Genomic DNA, 23,075 nt, shown 5'->3' on the forward strand with positions numbered 1-23,075 from the left:
TTTTAGTTTTCCCAAAAAGCTGATTTGCTTATGAAGATCATTCATATTTATTCATAACAATTTTAACACATTTTGTTTGCACTGATCACATCATTTCAGTAAAAGCTAGCAGTGAAGGAATAGTATTAAAATATTTACATAACAGTTCAGACTTATTATCTCAGTGGTGACTGCTTATGAAGTGAGATATCTATGCAAAAGGATTAGAGTACCTTGAAATGTATTGGAAAAATTAGGAAATCTATTTTAACATTAGCAAAACTTTCACATACCTATGATGCTCTAAGATTCTATTGTAGATGACCCACAACCACGTGCAATAGTGAATGTGGAATTAATAGTGTAACAGTGATACAGGAAAAACAAGTCTGATCCTCTATGTTCTTATCAACTATCATTTCTTTTTCCAACCAAGACAAAATGTTGATTTCTGAAAACAGCCAATTAATTAAGCTTCCAGTATGGACTGATGCACTTGCAGATGTTAAAAGACCTCAGGTACAGTGAGTTAGCTGGCTAGTTGGAAAAGATGGATAGAGATCTCATTTCTGAAAATTATGCAAATCATAATGCATGGCAATAAACAAAGTTATGCCAGTCAACCTCCTAGCCTCATGCTGCCCCCTTCTCACTCAGCCCCAAATCTCCTCCAATATAGGGCAATAGGAGAAATAATGCTCAATTGTGTTCAGTGCAATTACATTAGCTAGGTAGGGAGGAACAGTAACTTTCAGCCTACAGGAACACCTTAATATAAACTCTGATACTTGGGTAATCTGAAAATAAACCTAATAAAAAAGTTTTCTGCACTCCTATTCCATATAATACAAAAGTGCTGGGTGTTCAAACTGGTAAAAATCTAACAGAGAATAATGACTTGCATAAAACATTTCAATCTCTACTATGATATTAATCTGTAACAAGGGATCAGAAAGCCCTACCTTTATTTCTAAAAGTAATATATTCGAACAGAATGCTAGTAAATTAAATTATCAAAAAAAAAAAAATCACAAGCAAACTTAGAAGATAACTGGGTTTATTCAAGATTGAGCTTTTGGCTTCTTATGCAAATATTATTCACTGCTGAAATAGCAGAGATGGAACCAAATCTCACCTTTGTTCTAATTAAAAAACATTTTAAATAATTAAAAAAATCATAAAAACACTTTCATGACAGCTGTGCTGAATTCAGCTCACTGGTATGCAGGCCCTTGAGAGAACAGGCTAGCTGAAACTTAAAATCCATTTTGTGTCAAAGGCTATCAGTGCATAACGTCAAGTGTTGCATTGCTATTACCAGAAACATTTAATACACAAGGTTACCTATTATTCACTACTGACCAGTTTTTCTTCTGAAGAGTTTGAAGCTGCTAATCAAAGTGCTGCTTATTAAAACAATTTTCTTCATATCAGAGTTCTTATAGCATATATCACAGAAATGATATTTTCAGGCAAACAGAATCACAGGGGTTGGAAAGGGCCTCAAGAAATCATCCAGTCCAACCCCCCTGCTAAAGCAGGTTCCCTATGCAATAGGTGACATAAGTAAGCATCCAGATGGGTCTTGAATATCTCCATAGAAGGAGACTCCACAACCTCTCCGGGCAACCTGCTCCAGTGTTCCATCACCCTTACCATATAGAAGGTCGTCCACATGTTTGTATGGAACTTCCTATGTTCAAGTTTGAGGCCATTACTCCTTGTCCTATTGCTATGCAACACGAGAAAAGCCTGGACTCATCCATTTGCCTCCCACTTCTCTTTATTAATCAAATTCCCTACTGTCCCCCAGCCTTCTTTTCCCCAAGCTGAACATACCCAGGTTATTTAGTCCTTCCTTTCACAGGAGATGCTTCATGCCCCTAAACATCTTTGCAGCCCACCACTTGACTCTAGGAGATCCCTGGTTTTCGCACTGTGGAGCCCAGAACTGGACACAGTACTGTAAATGTGGCCTCACCAGGGCAGAGTAGAGGAAGCCTCAACCTGCTCACCTCGCTCTTTTTACTGCATCCCAGGAGTCCTTTGGCCTTCTTGCCCACCAGGGCACACTGCTGGCTCATGGCCAGCTTGCTGTCCACCAGAACACCCAGGTCCTTCTCAGCAAAGCTCCTCTCCAGCAGGTCATTGCCTAACCTGTACTGATGCATGTGGTTATTTCTCCCCAGGTGCAAGATTGTACACTTACTCTTGCTGAACCTCGTCACGTTCCTCCTACCCCAACTCTTCAGTCTGTCCAAGTCTTGTTGAATGGCAGCACAGCTTCGTGGTGTATCAGCCTCTCCTCCCACCTTTGTAATATTAACAAACTTGCTGAGGGTGGGCTTTATCCACCTTCATTCATCTCAGGTTATTGATGAAGATGTTGAACAAGACCAGACTCAGCATAGACCCCTGGAGAATGTAATGTAACAAAAGACAGTTCCTCCTATCTCCACAAAGTATACACGAAATTAAAAAGTCGACGTCAAAAAGGGAAGCCTTTCCTCAACACAAGTCTTTATTTCACCAATATCTTATTTTTCACTCCAGATTAACATTTTAATTTAAGATAACATATTCTACTGCAAGTTATCGGAGTACAATTCAAATACTACTTGTATTTTAAAGAAAACTTATTCAACTCGTATGTAGATACCATTTTCTCAAGTGCAAAGTGCCATTTTTTTCCCCAGCTACCTAGTTTCACTAATAGCGTTATGCTAACTGCAGTTCTCCATGCCTACTGCAGCCAGTCATCTCCATGAAATTTAGTAAAGTCCATATGAAAACTGTCGGAGAGAAAATATTTCATAGTGACACCTGGTTCCTTTCTGGGAGTATCAAACTGCAATTTAAAAGCTAAAGTAAGAATTAACAACATCCTCAAAACCAACAGTATGACTATATCCACAGCCACACGCAACTTGCCTTCCACTACATCTCATAGCAAGGAATGCAGTCACACATACATGCTTGTAGCAAAATATTCCAACATTTCAAGGATTTTTATGAGAGTTTATTTTCTTAAAGGTAAAATAATTACATCTGCAAATGTACATAATTTTGTAAACCACAAAGCCCTTAATGCTGTTCCAAAGTTAAAGTCATACACAGATTCAGGAAAACTCAGAAATCTAGAACACGTTTTTTTCCCACTCCACAATAACTCTTGATTTCATAGCTCACTGCTTTCAGATTTGTTACATAATGCGTTTTTCAATTATATATGCGATATGTTGTATATAATTGATACCTGAAAAGGAAAGCATGCCTTAACAATCAGATATATTTATTTTTCACAATTTTATGAAATCAGTAGATTTTTTAGTATTTAATGAAAAACAATGCAGCAGTTATCAGCACTGACAGTCTGAATCTGAAGCTTAATGACTAACTGTGCTACAAAAGATAAGAAGTCAGACTCCAGAACATCTCCTTTCCATAGCCATTCATACTAAATGGAAATCAGCACTTGCAATGAAAGGGCAACAGCATAATTTAATAAGCAATGTATTTTAAAAATTACTCTTTACACAAATGTTTCATACTGTATTTTAAACCTGTCATAACATTTGTTATAAAATATCCTTTGCATCACAAACACATATTCACACACACAAGGAAAGATGAGAAACATGGCTTTAAAGAAAAAAGAAAAGAAAGAAAAAAGTACTTCACTATCAAAAGGCTTTATAAATGTATTTTAATCCAAGTTTAATTACTTGCTCCACAAACATGTTATTAGTTACACCATTACACTGCCAGTAAAGTTCTATTCCAAACACTCAGTGACTAACATGAAGCAGAATGGGAACAAACTCAGCTTTTTCCTCGCATTTATTGTGCCAATATGAAACTTTCCAGCCTTCGTGACAGGTCTGAGGATTTAAAAGGCATGCTTTAGCTACTTCCAAGTTCAGGGAAAGGCCAGGTAAGGTCTAAACATAGCTTTAAACATAAAGATGTTTTCCTATTCTTTTGACTTATGCAAGAAATGGCCAGAATAAAAGTACATTGAATTAAATAAATGTGATTTTAGAAAAAAGCTAACCTTGTTAGACTTCGGTTACCTCATTGCTTTTCAGTTAATTTTGTTCTATCCAGCACAGAAAATACACCCCATACTATTTTAAGCTATTTATTCAAGTAAAAAAATAAGATACATATTACATTTTAAGAAACTAGGAGACTGTATTTCAGTAAATATGAAGCTCTTCATGAATCTGAATAAAATCTCTTCAGCTAGGAAAGCAACAGAAGCAGCTCTTTAGTATTGTGAAGTTGCTTGATTTCGTTACATTACTGGCTCAAATCATACTTAGGTTTTGTTCCAAGATCAATTTCCATCTCTACGGGAATGACTGCCTTGATACAATTGATGTTCCAAATGGCACTTCTGCACCCACTTCAAGGGAAGACAAAGATTATGTGCTTTTGGCATTAGCATTACTGATGTAGCAAGTATAGTGCAGCAGCTGGCTTACAGCCTTTCTTCAGTTCCTAAATTCAACCCTTATAAATATATGCTATTGCTACACGGAAGAAAAGCTTTGAACTTCTGGTAATTAGTTATGCAGTGTGTCCTTGCTACTCACTAGTAATAAAAATGTATGTTATTAATAAGCATCAATATTTTCCACATTGCTATTTAAATACATCTGGAAAAACAATGACAGTTAAATTTTAAGAATCCAGTGTCATACTGCATTCAAACTTCGTCTTTGCTACTGAGTAAGCAGTTAAACAACTTGCAAACTGCAGCGTCAGACCACTAGAGGGAGTAAAAAACTACATATAATTTATGAGCTTCTAAAGCAGTAACTCAGTTCAAAACGCTCACAGAGAATGCTCTGTGCTGTTTTACAACAAACGGCTAAGGAAAACTAAATAAATCAGAGGAACTCACGGGGATTAGCAGCTGCTGGGGATGAAACAATGGCTAAATGCCAGCAACCTCACTTGTTCATTGTTACAAGAAGGAAAAACGAAAAATGTGGTGTGTTCTCAGCAAATATTATCTTTCTGTGTTTGAAAAGAATAAAATTGGAGCGAATTGCTTCGGCTTTTTTTTTTTTTCCTCCAAATAGTGTTAATAATTGGAGGGAAGTCTTAAAGTTTTGTACACAGTAGTCCTGAAACAAAGGATTGTCATCTTCAATCTCATCATATCCCTCTGATTAGCTTGGGAAGTGCCTGTGACACCCCATGAAAAGGCTGGAGTCACGCAAAAGGAAGGCAGAAGAGCAGTAAGACACAGTCTGACATGACCCTAGGGGAAAAACCTGGAAAACTACATCCACGCTTACTTACATCACGATTTTCCAAAGGCAAGGCTCTTTTCAGAGAGAAGAGGAGACTTCCTAGAATCAGCTGGGCAAATTCCAAGAGACCTGCACTTCAGATGGGTAGGAACACTAGGAGCTGGCAACACATGGACTCAATAAGAGCTGGCTGCCATTTCTGCATTGCAGTCAAGAGACCTGGCCAGTCAGTCTACCTCTGGCTATAACAACTGGCAGAACCACCAAAATACTAGTATTAGGTTTTGGAAATAAAACTTCATGTAAATGATACAGCATTTACAAATAGATTAATAAAGAAAATGAGAACTCAAATTTGGAGACAAAGAAATGTATGTAAAAATATAGATCTGTTTTTAAAGCTATCAAGGAGATTTAACTGTTTGGTTAAATATCAAAGAGATGGTAGATTCTTCAACCTCATGTCTCCAGAACAAGACTGTATGCTTTTAAAGTAACATGAATTGGTGAAATGCAAGTTATTTGCTCAACAGAAGACAATTTACATTTGAAAACCTTTTATACGCAGGGTATCACAAATGAGATCATAAGCAGCTCCCCAAAATCACTGGTGCATTGTGCACTGGCAGCCTACAAAATGCCTGTCATTGCCAGAAAGGCTGTGAGAGCAAAGCAGTGGACATCATTCTGCTGCAGTCCTGCAAACCATGGCACATCCATAGCTGGGTGCTGCATGCATTTCCTATGTTCTTGCTATATTCAGTTGGCTTCACACACAGCAACTTATATCTCAGCCTATTCAACCTTTCACATTTCTACTACGTAACACTTGTAATTTTTAGCAGAAAGCCAAATTTTGCCTGCACCTTCTGAGATTCCACAGATATCACAATTTTCCCTCTTCATGAACTGCATTACGTAGCAGCTCCTTTCTACAAGAAGTTGCACTGAATCTTGTCAGGGAAAGATCAGGACTGATGCATAGCTTATTTAACATACTCTAATAGATGTTAACGTGATCAAAGAAGTCTCTGGAAGGTCTAGCATTTGTCTGACGCCAGAGAATGGGCAATTTTGAGTCTGCTTCATTGCCCAGGACATCATTCTATCTATCAGTGCACATGAGAACAGAATATATTGGACAGATTGATAAAAGCAAGTATAAATAGCAAGAGTGCTACTGTGACTACAGTTCATTAGTGAAAGATACGAACTATGCATTCTGTGGGCTTTAACTTTTTATCTTCAGGTTACAGAGACAATTAATGAATGAATTTTCTAAGGATCAACTGTCAGTTTTCAACCTTGCAGCACTCCAGTTGGGGCAAAATACAGGCTCTTTAAAAAAAAAAAAAAAAAAAAAAAAAAAGCCTTAAGTTTCACATCCGTAGGACAAAGCAAATAACTACTGCTTCCAACTCAATCCTACTTCAAAGTATAGCCAAATCTGACTCCAGCATACATTTCTATTCAAGTATGAAGGTCTATCCTTTTAGGTTGTTACTCATTACAAGGTAAATGATTTTTTGTACTTTTTCTTTTTGGACTTCTAAAATTTTTCACTCCATTTAGCAAATATAACAGTTGCTTGAAGAAAAATATTCATTAACCAGTGCATCTTAAGCTAGAAAGACTAGAAGAAATTGAATTAAAAGGGTTAACATAAACAGAAAGTTCACGAAAAGAACAGAGTAATGAGTGTTTTTTGTTCTCCTAAAAACCCCAAAACTGCATAACACACTTAGCCCACATGTATCCTGGAAGAGTGTGTGTTTTGGTTTCTGTTGTTTGTTTTTAAATATACTGATAACACCACAGGCATATTCATACTTTTTTTTTTTAGTCAAGCTCCTGACAGTGCTGGAGATTGGATCAATCTAAGCTGTTACAAATGCTATCAGTCTACTCTAGAAAGTAGTTTGGATACTTCTCCCTCCTGCTACAGAAGTAGTGCATAACTAACAACAGACACCTTGGGTTACTACCTACAAACCTGGATTCATCTGAGTACCATGTGCATAAAATTCATATACTCAGTTTTAACTTTTTTTTCACAAAAATTTACCAGCGTGACTTTAAGTGTCAGTGGAACAACAGGCATGCAAGATCACCAGCTATCCAGGAGAATACCAATACTGCTTTATGCTGTGCACAGTTCAAAAAGCCTCTCCTAAGGGAAACTAAGGTTCCCCCTCCCGTTTATATGCTCCCTTCAAGTACTGGAAGGCCACAATGAGGTCTCCTTGGAGCCTCCTCTTCTCCAAGCTAAAGCAAACCCAGTTCCCTCAACCTTTCCTCATAGCAGCGGTGCTCCAGCCTTCTGATCATCTTAGTGGCCCTCCTCTGAACCCGCTCTGAGGGCTCCATGTCCTTCCTTTACTGGGGGCTCCAGGCCAGGATGCCGTACTGCAGATGGGGCCTGAGTTGTTCATAATGACATAATGTACTTCTTCAGATTGCTTTGCACTAACTTTGAAGCCACCACAGTGGTTACCCACACAATTTAAGGCAACAAAAAACTGTTTTCTTATGTCTGAACACCATGACCTGGAAAAGAAAATAGACTGAAGATCAAAACATATTATGAGTTATCATCCCAACACAGACAAAGGACATGATCAACTCAAAAAGCTGCTGTTCATTCCTTGGAGGTTAGTAAGACTGGCACGTAAAGGGAAGTACCTCTTAAGGGAGAAGCTCCACCAATAGATTTTCATAAGCCAATAACTCTGACAGGCAGGACACCAGGCTGAGCTTACCATCCTCTGGATCAGCCTGGTTAAGCTTTAAGAGAGAAGAACATTCAACCAGCACCTGGATCTGCAAAAATCTGATGACTTTTGGAGATGTCTTCCAGCAAACGGCTTGTTTTTCTTCCATTACTGCATTCACAGAATGGTCACATCTCTTCTACTTTTTTCCACATTAAAAATAAATAAATAAATCCACATTTCATTTCCTTAATATCCCAAAGCTGGGTAAAATAAATTATTAAAATTCTTCAGCTTCCTTTTTGGTAAAATTCTCCTGCAAAGTTTTGCATTTTTTGACATGACTAAGAATTTTGGAGATAAGCATGTACTTCACTATAATCCCTTGAAAAATGGTATAAAATGAGTTAAGGAAATCAAGACTGAACATGTACGTATTGATGCCTTAGAAGTTAGACAATGGCACCACTCCCCTCCAAGAAAAACATTGATAGGGTTTTTTTTTTTCCTCAAAAAGTTTGAAAGGATCTTTAGTACATTCTTCAAAAACAATTCTTTGAAATCAGAATGTCCTGTAAATTATGAGCTCAATACTCCTTTTTTTGCATTTCTTTGCCTCTTCTCCCTCCCTGCCAACACTGAAACAAGAAATAGCACGTCCTGTTCAACTTAGTGCAAATTAACACAGCCTGCTCCTTTATAACTAGCTGTCAGAATTCCTCACTAATGTATTCCTGCATTTACAACTTCAAAAGGTAAAGGTAGGAAATTATAGAGGATATATTCTACTGGCATTCTGGTAAAAGACTAATAAAAAACAATACTGCAGATTTTCTTCTCTATAAGTGAAGGAGATCAGGGCAATAGGGTCTGGATAATCTCAGAGGTCTTTTCCAACCTTGGCAATCCTATGACATTTGGAAGCAACAAAATTTGCTGCCCCAGCACCTTGATGATTAGACTGCCAAGGTTGAAAGCCAATGCCAAACTTTTATTCACATTTGCAATACAGATGTGAGTTACGATTAAAGGTTTGTTCTCTCTCACTTCGGTGTTCCCTTGAAAGAGATCTCAACTTTTCCTTCCAGTCTGACAGTCTTTAAATCACACCAAGTGGCCTGATGTGGCAAATAAATTATACAGAATAGTATTAACACTTGACCTTTACAGCAGCAGGGATATAGCACCTTGAGTTCTGATTTACACAATCACTGTACAATAAAGTTACAGTGGAATCCTGTTTCCTCAAGTATGCATAGCTTTAAGAGAGTAAGTATTATGTATAGCTGAGCTACATATTCAAAGGAGAAATCACTAAAGAGACATCAGAGAAAAGATTTGAGGACTCACTATTTTCGTGAATTAATTTAGTTTCTCTTCCTCACAATACATTTATTTTAAAAGGAAACAGGATAAAGACTTAAGTATGAGTACATTCCTTCAGGCCATACAATGGTAATTTGATTTCCTTGTCACTTGTAAACACAACTTGGAGCAAACCTTCAGCACTGTCCCTTTTTTGCATCACAGGCTGCAAACTTTTTTCCTCGTTTCTTCTCACTTTGCCATAATTACAAAAACTGGTTTATACATGAAACATATTTTAGCAGACTTGAAAAGTGTCAAACACAAGATTACACTCAGAACTGATATAAAATGCACTAAGATAAATTTTGTTATGGTCTGCAAATATTAGTAATATAGATCTATGTAAAACTAAACTAGCAAAGAACAGTGATTACCTTTCCCAGAAGAATTCTTTTGGTAGGTCACAAGGCCTTATCCCAAAACCTTAGATTTTCCTCTTCCTTATGAAAATAAGCCTTCTGTCACAATCATACAAAGAGAATAATGCATTTTAAAAGAACAATGACAAAGAAAATCAAACAAACATAAATGAGATCCCAATTTTAAGATTTGATGAAGTTTGATTTGTTGACAAGAGTAAAATTACGTTTGTATTGAGAAAAATGCAGCAAGCTTGCAATCAACTTGTAGGTTCAACTGTGACAGGTTTTTGAAGAGCTCCTTAGCAATTAAAGAGCTCTGCTTTTCTTGGCTTTATTGTTAGCATTTCAAAAGAATTTAGCATAACTCCACAGGATTTTTTTTAATTTTTTTTTGATACAGCCAGATTAGTTGCCAACACGTGTGAATAGCAGGGACTCCTTTCTACATTTGAACAGAATACAAGCTTTCAAAAATTGCAGTAATGCATTAAGTTTTGCAGTGTTTCACTGCTACTTCAAAAACAATTCCTTTTATTATCAGCATTCACCAAGATGTCTCAGTGAAGTTGACAGAACACAGGCTGGCTGAGAGGTAATAACACCCAAACCAGGAAAAGACCAGAGCTGGGGGCCAGGAAGATCAGGAACAGCCCTGAGGGTGACAGGCTTCCAAACCAGTCTGTACCATCTCATCTCACTTACCACTGACTCCCAAGAAATCTGGAATTTTCCTTTCCACCAAAAAGAACATGAAGACCATTAAAAAAGTGTGCTTTACTCAAATTCACATAATTTCAGGTGTCTTACATTTCTCTGCTCTTGCTGCATCCAGGCACAACAGACAAGACTACTCCCACTAGTTTAAGTAATTGAGAGCATCACTACTCTGTCCTAGTACACAGTACTGGAATAACCCTGATTCCTAGATCGTCTTTCCTATGTAGGTGCTCTGAACACCCAGTATGTATTGAAAAAGCAATACATAAAAGTGACAGAGGGTGGGCAAGAGCTAGCCAATAGCCTGCATTATTACTTTTTGCAGACTCCAGAGCCCTGTGGATCAAGGGAGCTAACTCAGAAGCATTTCTGACAGGTAAACAAAGATCAAGACACAGAAGCAGAAGCATGCTATCTCCTGAAGGAAGAGAATGCAATGTTACGCAATGTAAAATTCAGTGCAGTGAAAGACTGTCATATATGGGAAAAAAGAATGAAAACAGTAAGTTTTGTTATAAAAATACCTGGAATTATACCTAATGAATAACAAAAAAGTCACCTGAAGCCTCTCATTACTGATCTCCCTTAACCTTCTTCCTCTTCTGCAGCAGTCCCCTTGTCTGCTCCTCTGAATCTGTGCAAGTCAAGAATTCATACAGTAAGTAAAGGGTCTCTTAAAAAAGGTCTATTACTTTCAGTTGAGGCCTCGATTTGTGCAACAGAGCATGAATCTACACGCATGCACATAATACGTACTGGAAACATTAAGAGACTTCTACAACACTTCATCAGAACTAATAAAATGTATAAGAGAATCATGTGAATTTTAAATTTTTTCTTAACCAAGACAGCATTCTGCTCCTGGAGGAGTGCAAGAGAACATGGCTGCGCAGGTACCATTATTTTGTTCCAAAAAGCAGCCATGGAAAAGGGCAGAGAAAATACACACATCAGCACTGCCAACTCAGAGGTTTCAAATCATTCTGATGCAATACTGTATTTTTATGCTCTCTCTCAGAACTGTTAATATAGTATTTTAATCAAGATATTTTCTGTATCAGTAAACAATACAAATGCCAAATGCCCAGATCATTCTACCAAGAAACAAACATTTCACTTGCTTTTCCTTACAAAAAGGGTAGAAACTTCACTAAGTCAGAGGAACAGTAAAAATATAACCTTCTTTGTATTCCTCTAAAACCTTTAACATTATTAATATCTGCATTTCAAGAAATATTACAAAGAAATAGCTTTAGCAACATAGTAGCTAGTACATTTAAGGCTAATATAAACATCTTTAATGATAAGAAATTTTCAAAGAATCTTTCAAAGAAATCTGCCCACAACATTGCTGACTGGGTCACATGTGATAATAGTAAAGAAAAATCATTACTAGACATTAAGGTTGCTTGACCCATAGCAGCACTGTAAATGAAATTTGAGTATAAACAATTTACAGTCTAACACTTCTTTAAGAAGGCAATAAAAAGTATTATAACTAATAATCAAGATTAGCTTGTATATTTCAGATTTGAAATAGTGGTATGAATATTAGAAATTTGGTCCACGTTTATCATATACTTTGAGTGCCAGGCTGGGCAACAGATTAAGCTGAGACAGAACATCTTTCTGCCATGAGTCTCCTGCATTTGAACAAAAAGTGAACCTACTCTTGAGCTGCCTAGATTGCAAATCCAGTTTTATCAGTGTAAACAGAAGTTGTTTATGTAAAGATGCCTATCTATAAACCCAAGCAGCTTAGTGTCCAATATAAGAGATCTGTTACCCAGAGGCAGTAGAAAGCCAGAGGTGACAATATTTCAGCTGTTCCAAGCAACTGGTTCAGAGCAAATGCAAGTCAACAGCTAGGAGTACTTACCCAGACCAAAAAAACCATCCTGTTTTTAATTTTTTTTTTTATTAAATAACTACTGGTAGAGCACAAAGAAGAAAGAGAAATATTATTGAGTAAAAGTTGTATTTGATGCAAGTGATCTAATAATTTTAGATTCACAACAATCTGTCAATACCTGTGTGGGAAAAAAAAAAAGCCAACACCAGACAACACAGCCATCACTTGCAGCATACAGTTTCTCGTATGAATCTTCTTTTTCTTGTTTCATCAGTTTGTCAGGCATCAGCTTAAATTTCCCAAGAGAGAAACAAATGTATGATCCTTCTCACTTTAAAAAAAGTTATTTCACAAGGGTCAAAATATTCCAGAACTATTTGGTATCCAAACGATTTTTTGCTACTCTTGAAAGAAATCAAACCCAAAATTGCTTTTTTGTTTTTTTTCCTCACTAAGATGACAATAAATTCCAAGAACTCCTTAAGGTATAAAATTTAAGAACAACCTTCTCTCCCTCCCTCAATTTACTTGTACTGTCTACACAATAAGTATTAATTGTGGATTGTTGTTTTTGTATTTACAGCAAGTTTATTGGGGAGAGGGAAAGTATTCTTTTACAAGTGAGCCATTTTCACCATTGAGATCACTTCCAAAGAGAGCATTCAGAAAGCAAACCTGAATATATTACATTGACAATTATTTTTCAATATTTTAACATCAGCCACTTAAAATCGGTTGTGTTATTAGCACATATACTGATCTTTAAATACACTACCTCTACATAAACAGTGCAAATCTCAATATTCACATCAACCTGAAATTAATGCTGCAATTACTGTTGACATTCACATCAAGAAAGTAGTAAACTATTTCACATGAGCAATTCCAAAACCTCAGAATGCCATTATTAATATTAAAGAAACACAGAACAAACATGTTGGGCTTCAAAGCCTTGTTTTGATACACACAATCCCTGTAAACATGGATGTATTGTATCTGTCAATACTGATATCTGATGTAATTCTATAAATAAAACCACTGATATAAACAATTTCTATATCTTTTTTTTTTTTTTTTGCATAGGGTTTGGATTAAGTTTATTTCATAGTAGAACAAGCTTTTAACAAATTCCTCATGTCAATTATTCTACCATCACAGACATTTAGGCATTTAATTGACTTTACACAATGACTTGCTCTGACTTTAGTGGAAACTTACATCTAAGCATTTGCAAAATTGGAGTTGTCTCTAGACATGGAGAATACGAGCAATAAAAGAGCTCTCCATAAATTTATAAAATATGCTGATTCAAAAGTTTATGCTGATGTTTCTGTAAGTCACATTTATGATTCCAAACAGTTATGTACATACTATACTATCACAGTAGGAAATACTTCACTGTAGAACACCACAGTGAACAAGTTGTGAAGCACAGTGTTCAATATAATTTCCCTTTAGTATTCCCAGTGCATAAGTTGTTAACAACTACACTACACACAAGGTGCCCAGGTCTAGTATTTGTTATATACAATGTAAAAGCAGGATAGAAAGAGTTTTGCAGTTTTAAGTAAGGAATGGAAACAGCGAATAATATACAGGGATTCACTCCTGCAAAGTACAGAATTCTCCTTCACAATGACCACAACCACCACATAATGTGGATTTCAGGTCACTCAATCCAATAAAACAGTGCTCAGCACCTTGTAGGAAGAGAAATCTGAGTGCACTTTATTATAAAACATCTCATTTTGATGTTATAAAGTGCAAAGAAGAAAACATATATTCTAATATTTTACAGTCACTATTATACTGACGTATTTTCACAACGCAAAATTCAAATAACTTGGTATATGTTTGTATGGACCCTATAATAACAAATGCTGAAACTGGAGTTTTTGCCTTTTTAAAAAAATCTCAGTATTTTAAAGTTCTTGTGTAAATATAAAAAGAAAATATAAATTATAATTAATTCTTGAAATAGATATTTTAACACGTGACCATTTTTCAAACATTCAATATGAAATTTCACTTTCTGTAATATCATTATGTTTTAGAATCTGTAAAACATTTTAAAAGTTATTAACTTCAAAAAGTAGAAATAAAAATTACTGTATCACAGTACTAGACACGTCACCTTAGGCATCTTTTACTCTAGATGTTTTCTAAAAAATTAAATAAATAAAATCTAAGATATTCTCAATTGTTTAAAACAAGATACATGGAGCAACTTTTTAATGCAACCTAAGAGTTGCATAATACTTCATTTTGTTCTTAAAATTCAAATAAATGGCATAGAATGTAATCCCAAATTTAAGAGGCCTTTGAGTACTTCACTTCTTTGGTGGATTGTACCAATCATTCCTTATGTACAGGAAGAATCAAATGCTATGAGATTCTTCACATAGCTGGACATATTTATTTAAGCAGAAGATTCAAGAGTTCTATGTTTTACAGAGTTTTCTTTTCTTTTAATAGCAGAGAAGAAACTGGGCGGAAGATTCTGATGCTGAGAAACAGGTTTCCTCCAAGCTGTACCAAGGGCAGAATAGCTCCTTACTATGAGGAGCTTGACTGCAGACTAGTAATTTATCCCAAGTGAATATAATGTTGGTTGTAATACAGTATTATACCATATCCAGTGATACCAAACGTAATGCTAAAAAGAAATGTATTGAAATATGAAGCTAAAAAGGTATGGCTAAAATACATTACTAAAGCGGCGGACATATTTCTGTGGCCTGTAAGCCACAGGGAGGAGGGGTGGGAGAAGACAAAGGTACTGCCCAGTTTATAACCACGCAAATCTTCAAGACAAAACATTCTCTGCTTTTCAGTCAGAGAACTGGAAGATAGTTTCTGGGTTATTGCTGTCTGTAGGGTTTGTTGGCTGCAGTGTCTTTGTAGGTGTAGTTTTACCATGAGAATGAGAGGAAGAAGAATGTGAACTTTCACTGGAGCTGCTACGTGTCTCTGTGCTTGTACTCGTTTTTTTCATTTTTCTTCTCTTTGCAAGAGGTGCCTTGTCAACATTCTGGAGACAAAATCCTTCCCTTTTGTACTTGTTAAAGGCCTGTTTAAAAATAAAAGGTAATTTTAATGCTTTTACGAGGTAGAAGACATTTTATGAATAGACTAATAGATTTTAATGAGTACTCAACGGTAAATTATAAGATAAACTGTAATTTCTTGACAGATTATTACTAATTATTTTAGTTATATCAGTAATTTTAGTAGCCTTTACATATATTTAAAGACACAATTTGTCATTATCCATATTTGAGAAATACATAACATTAACTGGCATTTTTCCTTCCCTGTTCTTCTAAGTTTAAGAATTTATTTATTTATTTATTTTTATTTGAGACTTAAACTACATTAAGACTATATTTTCAGGAAGTACAGTTGGTTAAATAAAACTTTTCCTTCTGCTCAAATTATTTTGCATTATTGAGGCCTCTCAAAAAAACAAGTACTTCAGCACAAAAATGCACAATTTCAGTCCATTTTCTGTAGAAGGAATAATGAGAATCAATACCATGCTTGTACAACATGGCTGAAATTCAAACTTATTTAATAAACATATATTGGTTGATGAGCAGATCTACTTAAAATGTATCCATAATACTTAAAATATAAATACATACATACAAAAAATATAATCTTGATTTCATAACCATGAGAAGGATAAGAATTCTAGTGACTGAAGCAGAAACTTCCTTTTCCCTTCTACAAAATCTAGATGGTCTTTCAATATATTTTTCTAAAAAAACAGAATATTTTTCTAGATATTTCATGAACAGTTGTCTCTCAACCCCAAAAACCTCATTAATATAAATGTCTTCAAGAAATTCATTTCTGTCTCATCATTCATATTTTCACTGTACTTACTAAAACATTAGGTGCAGAGGGGAAAAAAGGAATCACTGAATTATAAGGACAAATACTTTTATTTAAGAAGAAAACATACGAAAATCTAGATTAGCAAATTACAAGATTTGTTACATAACAGAAGATTTTTCATAACTTACATGAAAAGTGGCTTTGACATATGTATGCACTGCAGCGCCTGAAGAACCCAAGTTATCAGGAGTCATTAGGGGGTTAGATGACAGCTGGCTGCCATCCTGAAGCCATTCGTTGTATCTCAGACTGGACATCTTAATTCTTTTGTTTGGATCCACTGTCAGAAGTCCTAATAGAAATATATTACATTCTCTTCATTTGTACTCTTTTAAGAGACAATGCATTGCTTTGATAATTAAGTCATGATAATATTTATCCCACATAGGCCAATGCTTATTCTAGATAAAATTCACACAATGTTATACCATCATTCACTGTAAAAGAATCATTAAAACCAAGACATCTTTACATGCTTGCTAACTCATCTCTTTTCACATGAATTGTAAACTACAAGAGGATTGAGTCACTTACAACATGTCTAGAGTGAAGTCTGAGAAAGCAATCCAGATTCTCAGCACAATCCACTGAGGTCTGAATCTGGATATGTCTACATTATTGGCACAAAGACTCCTTCTAAGCCTGCTTCTATTGACTCAGAACTTCTCCCTAAAATGCCTTAATTAGATGCCTACATTGGCTAACGGGAACACAAAGTATAGCAAATGCAAAAAAAAAAAAAAAAAAAAAAAAAAAAAAAAACACAAAAAGCAGCTCAGAAATACAGCAGTCTTGACACACTCATTCAAAGACACACTTCAAGGGAAAAGACAGTAATACATTTTATTCTGAAAAAGCTCTATTTTCAAAACATGTATCTTACCAACAAACCTGGCATTTTCACAAAACCAAAATATAACAATTTTTCTGCTTTTAAACATACTTTAAAATGACTTCACCTTTTCTAAACCTCTGCAATTATTTCCTACCCCAGGAAATTCAAGGATTAACCTTCGATTAACATCTTACTACATTAGCTCTCTGCCCAGCATATGTGTACAATCCTGAATCCCACTTTGGTATGTACCAACTGTGACTAAAACTCGTAGCTCAAGCTACTCTGTCAGGTGAGACACAGCACTCAGGTACTAGATAGCACTAACTGAAATGTTACCTTTGGAAATAGAAAAACAAAGTATTGGTGGATACCTACCTTGAATTAACTCTTTGGCCTCTTCAGAAACATTCTTCCAAGCTTCCCCTTCAAAGGAAAATTCTCCCTTCTTTATCTTTTTCATTATTTCCAATGCACTAGTACATGTTAAACTTTTGTCTTGAGACTGAAATGGTACCTGTCCTGATAACATCGTATACTGCCACGAGAACAAAATAATATTAACAAACAACACACTTACTGAAGACTCTACACAGTAGATACTGTCATTTATACAGCATCACCAGCACTATATAGAAGAACATTGACTGGCACATTTTCAAAGCTATAGAAAATGCTAAACGCACAAGACATTCAATGGAGCCCTTATTAGAAAAAGTATTTGTAAGTTACAGGAAACCACAGTAAAAACATGATGGTATTTAGACCAAGCTTACTTTTCTTGAAAATGCTTTTCTGTATTTCAGAATACAGGCTGGTTCCTTCTCTGAACTGAAACTCTCAGAAGACTACAGATGCCTGTAAAATCTCCTAACAAAAATGTTTCTTTTTAAAAACCAGACTGTATTAATAAAGTATTTTTCAACTCCCAGAAATACTGAAATAAATGTACTGCTTAGGAAAAAAATATATATATCTTTACTCCTAGAAAGTATCTGTTTTTGGAATCTATTATTTGAGCAACAGTTTCTTCTCACTTGAATGTCCCATCTACCCAATACAAATCTGAAACAGTTTTAAATCTTTTGCATTTTAGTAAAAAGCATTTATAATAAAGTTACAATGTAAAAACCCATTCACTTACCAGAATGACTCCCAAACTCCAGAGATCACAAGATTCATCATAACCATTGTGATTAAAGAGCTCTGGGGCAGCATAATGCAGAGTAAAACATGGAGTCTTAAGAGGCTGATTGTCAGGTGGTTTTAATCGAGCAAAGCCAAAATCAATTATTTTTATTTCTGAATTATCAGTTTCATCTGTAAACAACAAATTCTGAGAAGCAAACAATACCATTATTAGCATTAATTAGAAAATTTTTCAGAAGACCGTACTAGATATTCTTCTACACTTATTACTAAAGAAAAAATTATACAAAGGGGCATTGGGAGACAATGGAAAAAATTGAAAAGTAGAAATACTTAGAAATGCAAGAAAATACAAGGTGTGGATTGGCCAGCCATCCAAGAGTATTAATGAAAATGTATTCAGCAAAGACTAGCAAGAAAAACAAGTAGGCAAACACAGACAAGAAAAAATGTAAAGGCCAAGTACCAAAGATGAACGCATGAAAAGAAGAATTGCCTTTTCCACAGGAAAAAAAAGTAGATCTTATTTAAGCTTTCACTTTCTTCTGGCACACTGTGAATGATCATTTTCTAGTGTGTGTGGAACTATTCTTGCATGCCTTGTCTTGCAACTGAATAGACTTTGGTCCTCAGGTGGTAACAGGCTGAAGCCATATTGCCATGACAGCACAATAACACAAAAGAATAATCTGGAAGTAAAAGACTGAGTACTAGAAAGTGGCATGGATCTCAAAAGCAGAGATACACTTTCAGTGAGACTTCTGATGAACGTCAGTGTTTAGGCATAGAAGGTCACAGAACAGAATATCAAAAGTAATAAAACTTGATTTTAACTGTTGCCAAGAATTTCAGCTTTACATACGAAATACAGCACTTTACCCTTGAAGAAAGACAAGTTGTTGTCAGTTCAGGAGAAGATTTAAGATCTATTCTTTTCTCTGTGTGTATTTCTCAAAGGATACACAAGAGTGAAGCTTAGGAAAAATAGCTGAGGCAGAGATTAATTATTACTGATTTCTACTTCTCCTTGAACTTTTGAGAGAGCAGCGGGGAGCAAAAATCTGCTGTTATCTTCAATGTTTGACCTCTTCAATGCCAGGAAAGCCTACAGCCCTATGTATTTTTCTAATACAAAAGTTGAATGACTGAACATGAAACAATTATTTTCAAACTCATTCAGAAGGAGAAAAAAAATCAATTCCTAGACTGCAAGAAGATCAACAAGGAGAACCTGAGAGCATTCACCATGACATATGCTACATGCAACGTGGCAATTTCAATTTTAACAATATTGGTTAAAACAATCTGTCCTGAGCTGAAAATGAAATTGGTTACATATGGCAAGAAAGATATAGTTTTAAGTTGGGTTGAGATTCCTTTATTGATGAGGTAAATAAATTGTACTTCACCAAGACCCCAAAGCTACAGTCCACATCGCTTCAACTTACTGTAAGGAGCCTGCTTTAGGCAGGGGGTTGCACTTGATGAACTCACAGAATGGCTAGGGTTGGAAGGGACCTCAAGGATCATGAATCTCCAGCCCCCCTGCCACATGCAGAGGCCTCTTCCAATTCCTACAATTCTGTGATTAGTTACGTCTTGGTATATTTTTTCCTAATATCCTTAGAGCCCAATTCACAGATTAATGATTACTTCACAGTAAAAAAAATCCTCAAATCTTCTACTGAATGCCTCTAAATGGTCACATATGCTTCATTAATTCCTTTCTTCTGTAATTTCTGATTTTTTTTTTCCTATCCAGTACTTCTCCATTTTGCAAAGCAATATATGCGTTCTAATTGCTACTGCTTAAACAGAAGAGCCTTCCAGTCCACACTAGTAAAAAGAAGCCCCATCTTTACTGACACATAATCAGTTCCATTTTTAAAAGTAGATTTACCAGTAACAGTTCAGATGCCAAAGCTGAACATCAAACAAATGTGACTGGACTTGTTAGAAGAACAACAGTTTTTTATATATATTTTGACAGAAAGGTGCACTAACCACATCTATATTGGGAAACCTGCATATCCCATACTAAGTTCATGCCTGAACCTAAAATAGTAACTTTCAAAACAAAAAGCAGGAAGGAGACGGGTTGGTTAAGTCCAACTCTGTAGAGGAAATGCTTTCTGTAAATTGCTTGCTAACCCTTCCTAACTTGGACTTTCCAGGCTTCTCTTCTTGAATATGATATAGAACCAAAGACTGCTCAACATATGAGACAGCCGAAAGAAGCCCTGCTTTACAGAATCTGGCCTTTATATTCAAGTTAGCAGTGAGAGTAAAACTGGGAGAAAAGTAAGAGAGAATGGATTTCTATTTTTCATTCTTTCAACAAGGACTTGTTTCAAAAGCTGTTTTGTTTCCCCAATGGTGTAAGCAAAAAGTTTTTCTGAGAGTTACATTTGCAACATTCTGACACACAGAATTTCACAATAGCTCTTCTTTATTTCACTGCTTATTTAGTAGAGATGTTTTCAAACATAGGTTTAGCATTTAAATACTAACATCTAGAAGTCTTCTTCACACGTAGAATTCTAACTAAATAAATACCTGAATGTATGTTACAAAAGGATGAAACTGTAAGGACTGTAGATCATTTTAAACTCCAGATACAAACAGCATAGCTATTTAATGACATATGCTGACTGTAATCACCAATACAACATAGCATCCTTACTGGACAAACTAACATGAAACTACACCATTCCTAGGCTAAACAAATGTAACATCTCTTTGCTGGCAAAAAGCAAAAAAACATTAGGAGGAACAAACATTGGCTCCACAAAGCAGAATAAAACCAGTGGTCAGCTGTATCACAGTAAACAAAAATGTCTTGAAGGCAAGATGCTGCTGCACAATACTATTAATACTCAGAACAATAATTCCTTAAAAATACATATGAAACAATATCATTTTTTCCATCTTGAGAAACTACTTGATCACACACCTCCATTAGTTCATTCTGTGTTTAACTGGGAGAGTAAGATGGTACAAGAGTGCTGCAGTCACTTCCAAAAGAAGCCTCACCAAGTGAATTAAGATTAAAAAAAAAAAGGTGAAAATGTACAAGGTAAACAAGCAACCTCACTCTGCTTATGGATTGCTTCATATAGTAAGTGTACTTACCACTAGCAAAAACTGTTCCCCAAATAGGTAAAGAATGTTTTCAAACACGTTATAATGTAATTTTTCTTTCTAACAAAACTCAAAATGCTTCCCAACAGTTATTTTTACCTAAGAGCAGAAAAATGCCTGTGGAAGGGATACCACTTGATAAAAAAAAGAAGAAACAACAGCAGAAAAATGTACATGTTTCAGTATTAAGTTATTACAAGTCACCATACCTCAGGTTTCAGATCTCTATGGACCACTCCTACATCATGCATGTGGCTCACTGCCGAAACAAGTCTGCGCATAATATGACTGGCTTCTGTCTCACTGAAATGCTGCTTCTTCTGAATACGTTCAAGCAATTCTCCTCCTTTCAGTAATTCCATTACTAGAAAAGTGTGAAGCTAAAACCATAAGGAAAAAGACGGGATATTAGAAATGCACACATTAGCACACATTGGCTGCACTTCAAATTTCTTGCCATGGAATGAATAGTATGCTTCCCAGAAAGCTTCATCAGGACCAGAAAGTGAAATCAGCATTCTCAAATGTCAATGGGTGTAAGCCTGTGGTGGCTACTAGATTTCCTTCCCCTGAAATACAGTAACAATGTAACATTTGAAAGCCAAGTAAAGCATGCTCAAGGGAAGAGGTTAAAAAAATCAATTTCACAGAAATATATAGGAAGGAAAGGTGCAGTCTTTACATATTAAGGAACAGGAGGATAGCTGTGTAAACAGAAAGAGGCAAGACTTCTCAGAAGCACAATGTGTCTGCTAGTCCTATTGCTAGTAGTGCTTCTCAGACATCCTTTCTTGCATTTTTTTCTTTATATCTTCAGAACAGACGAAAGTTGGAAAGAATAAGGATATTTTCACTAGCAAACTTTCTGTGGTTTGCTAAACATAACTAAGTAATACTCCAAGGTTGGATTACTAATTTGATCAAACTGACATTAGATTAAGTTAAAAACTGGAGTTTCTTTAGACAAATTGGAGAAATATCAAGACCAGATAATTTCAATCAGTTCTGGACTTCAGAATATTGTGTTCCCAAGTGGGAAAGGACAGACAGAAATCAGAGTCCAGCTCCTGCCACCACACAGGATCACCCAAAATTCAGACCACATATCAGAGACCACAGTCCAGACACTTTTCGAATTCTGGCAAGCTCAGTGCTATGACCACTTCCCTGGGGAGCCTGTTCTGGGGGTGCTGACCACCCTCTTGGTGAAAAACCTTTTCGTGATATCCAATTTGAATCATAGAATCATATCATAAAATGGATTGGGTTAGAAGGGACCTCAAGGACCATCCAATTCCAACCTCTCTCTGGAAAAGGCAGGGATTAAATACTAGATCAGATGGCCCAGGGCTTCCCATCCATCCTGGCCTTAAATACCTCCTGGGACTGGGCATCCACAACTTCTCTGGGCAACCTGTTTCAGTCCCTCATCACTCTCTCAGTAAAGAACTTCCCTCTGACATCTAATCTAAATCTCCTTTCTTTTAGTTTAAAACCATTCCCCACTGTCCTATCATTATCTACCTGTGTAAAAAGTTGATTTCCCTCATGTTCGTAAACTGCTTTTAAATATTGGAAGGCCAAAATGAGGTTCTTTTCCAGGCAGAACAAGCCCAGTTCCTTCAGCTTATCTTCATAAGAGAGGTGCTCCAGATTGTGGCATTCCTGGACCCTCTCCAACAGCACCACATCTTTCCTGTACTGGGGGCCTCAGATCTGGATGCAGTACTCCACATGGGGTCTCACAAGGGCAGAGTAGAGAGAGACAATCACCTCCCTGTCCCTACTGGCCACCCC

The 23,075-nt window shown here is 36.0% G+C and overlaps 1 protein-coding gene across 5 annotated transcripts in view; it reads right to left on the minus strand.

The window, feature by feature from the left end:
• Positions 1-12,818: 12,818 nt before the first annotated feature.
• Positions 12,819-23,075, minus strand: part of RPS6KA5 (ribosomal protein S6 kinase A5) — a 62,846-nt gene continuing 52,589 nt past the window's right edge. For all 5 annotated transcript variants that reach the window (XM_042813597.1, XM_042813598.1, XM_042813599.1 and 2 more), the window contains 5 exons: positions 21,488-21,658; positions 18,133-18,324; positions 17,367-17,526; positions 16,282-16,445; positions 12,819-15,323 (listed from right to left, as the gene is read on the minus strand). In XM_042813597.1, the coding sequence (XP_042669531.1) occupies positions 15,084-15,323; positions 16,282-16,445; positions 17,367-17,526; positions 18,133-18,324; positions 21,488-21,658 (927 nt within the window). In that variant the 3' untranslated portion in view covers positions 12,819-15,083. The remainder of the gene's footprint in view (positions 15,324-16,281; positions 16,446-17,366; positions 17,527-18,132; positions 18,325-21,487; positions 21,659-23,075) is intronic.

This window comes from Centrocercus urophasianus, unplaced genomic scaffold (assembly GCF_019232065.1).
Source record: "Centrocercus urophasianus isolate 14NV4802_14NV808 unplaced genomic scaffold, USGS_Curo_1.0 seq_14, whole genome shotgun sequence".
Classification (NCBI taxonomy): Eukaryota; Metazoa; Chordata; class Aves; order Galliformes; family Phasianidae; genus Centrocercus; species Centrocercus urophasianus.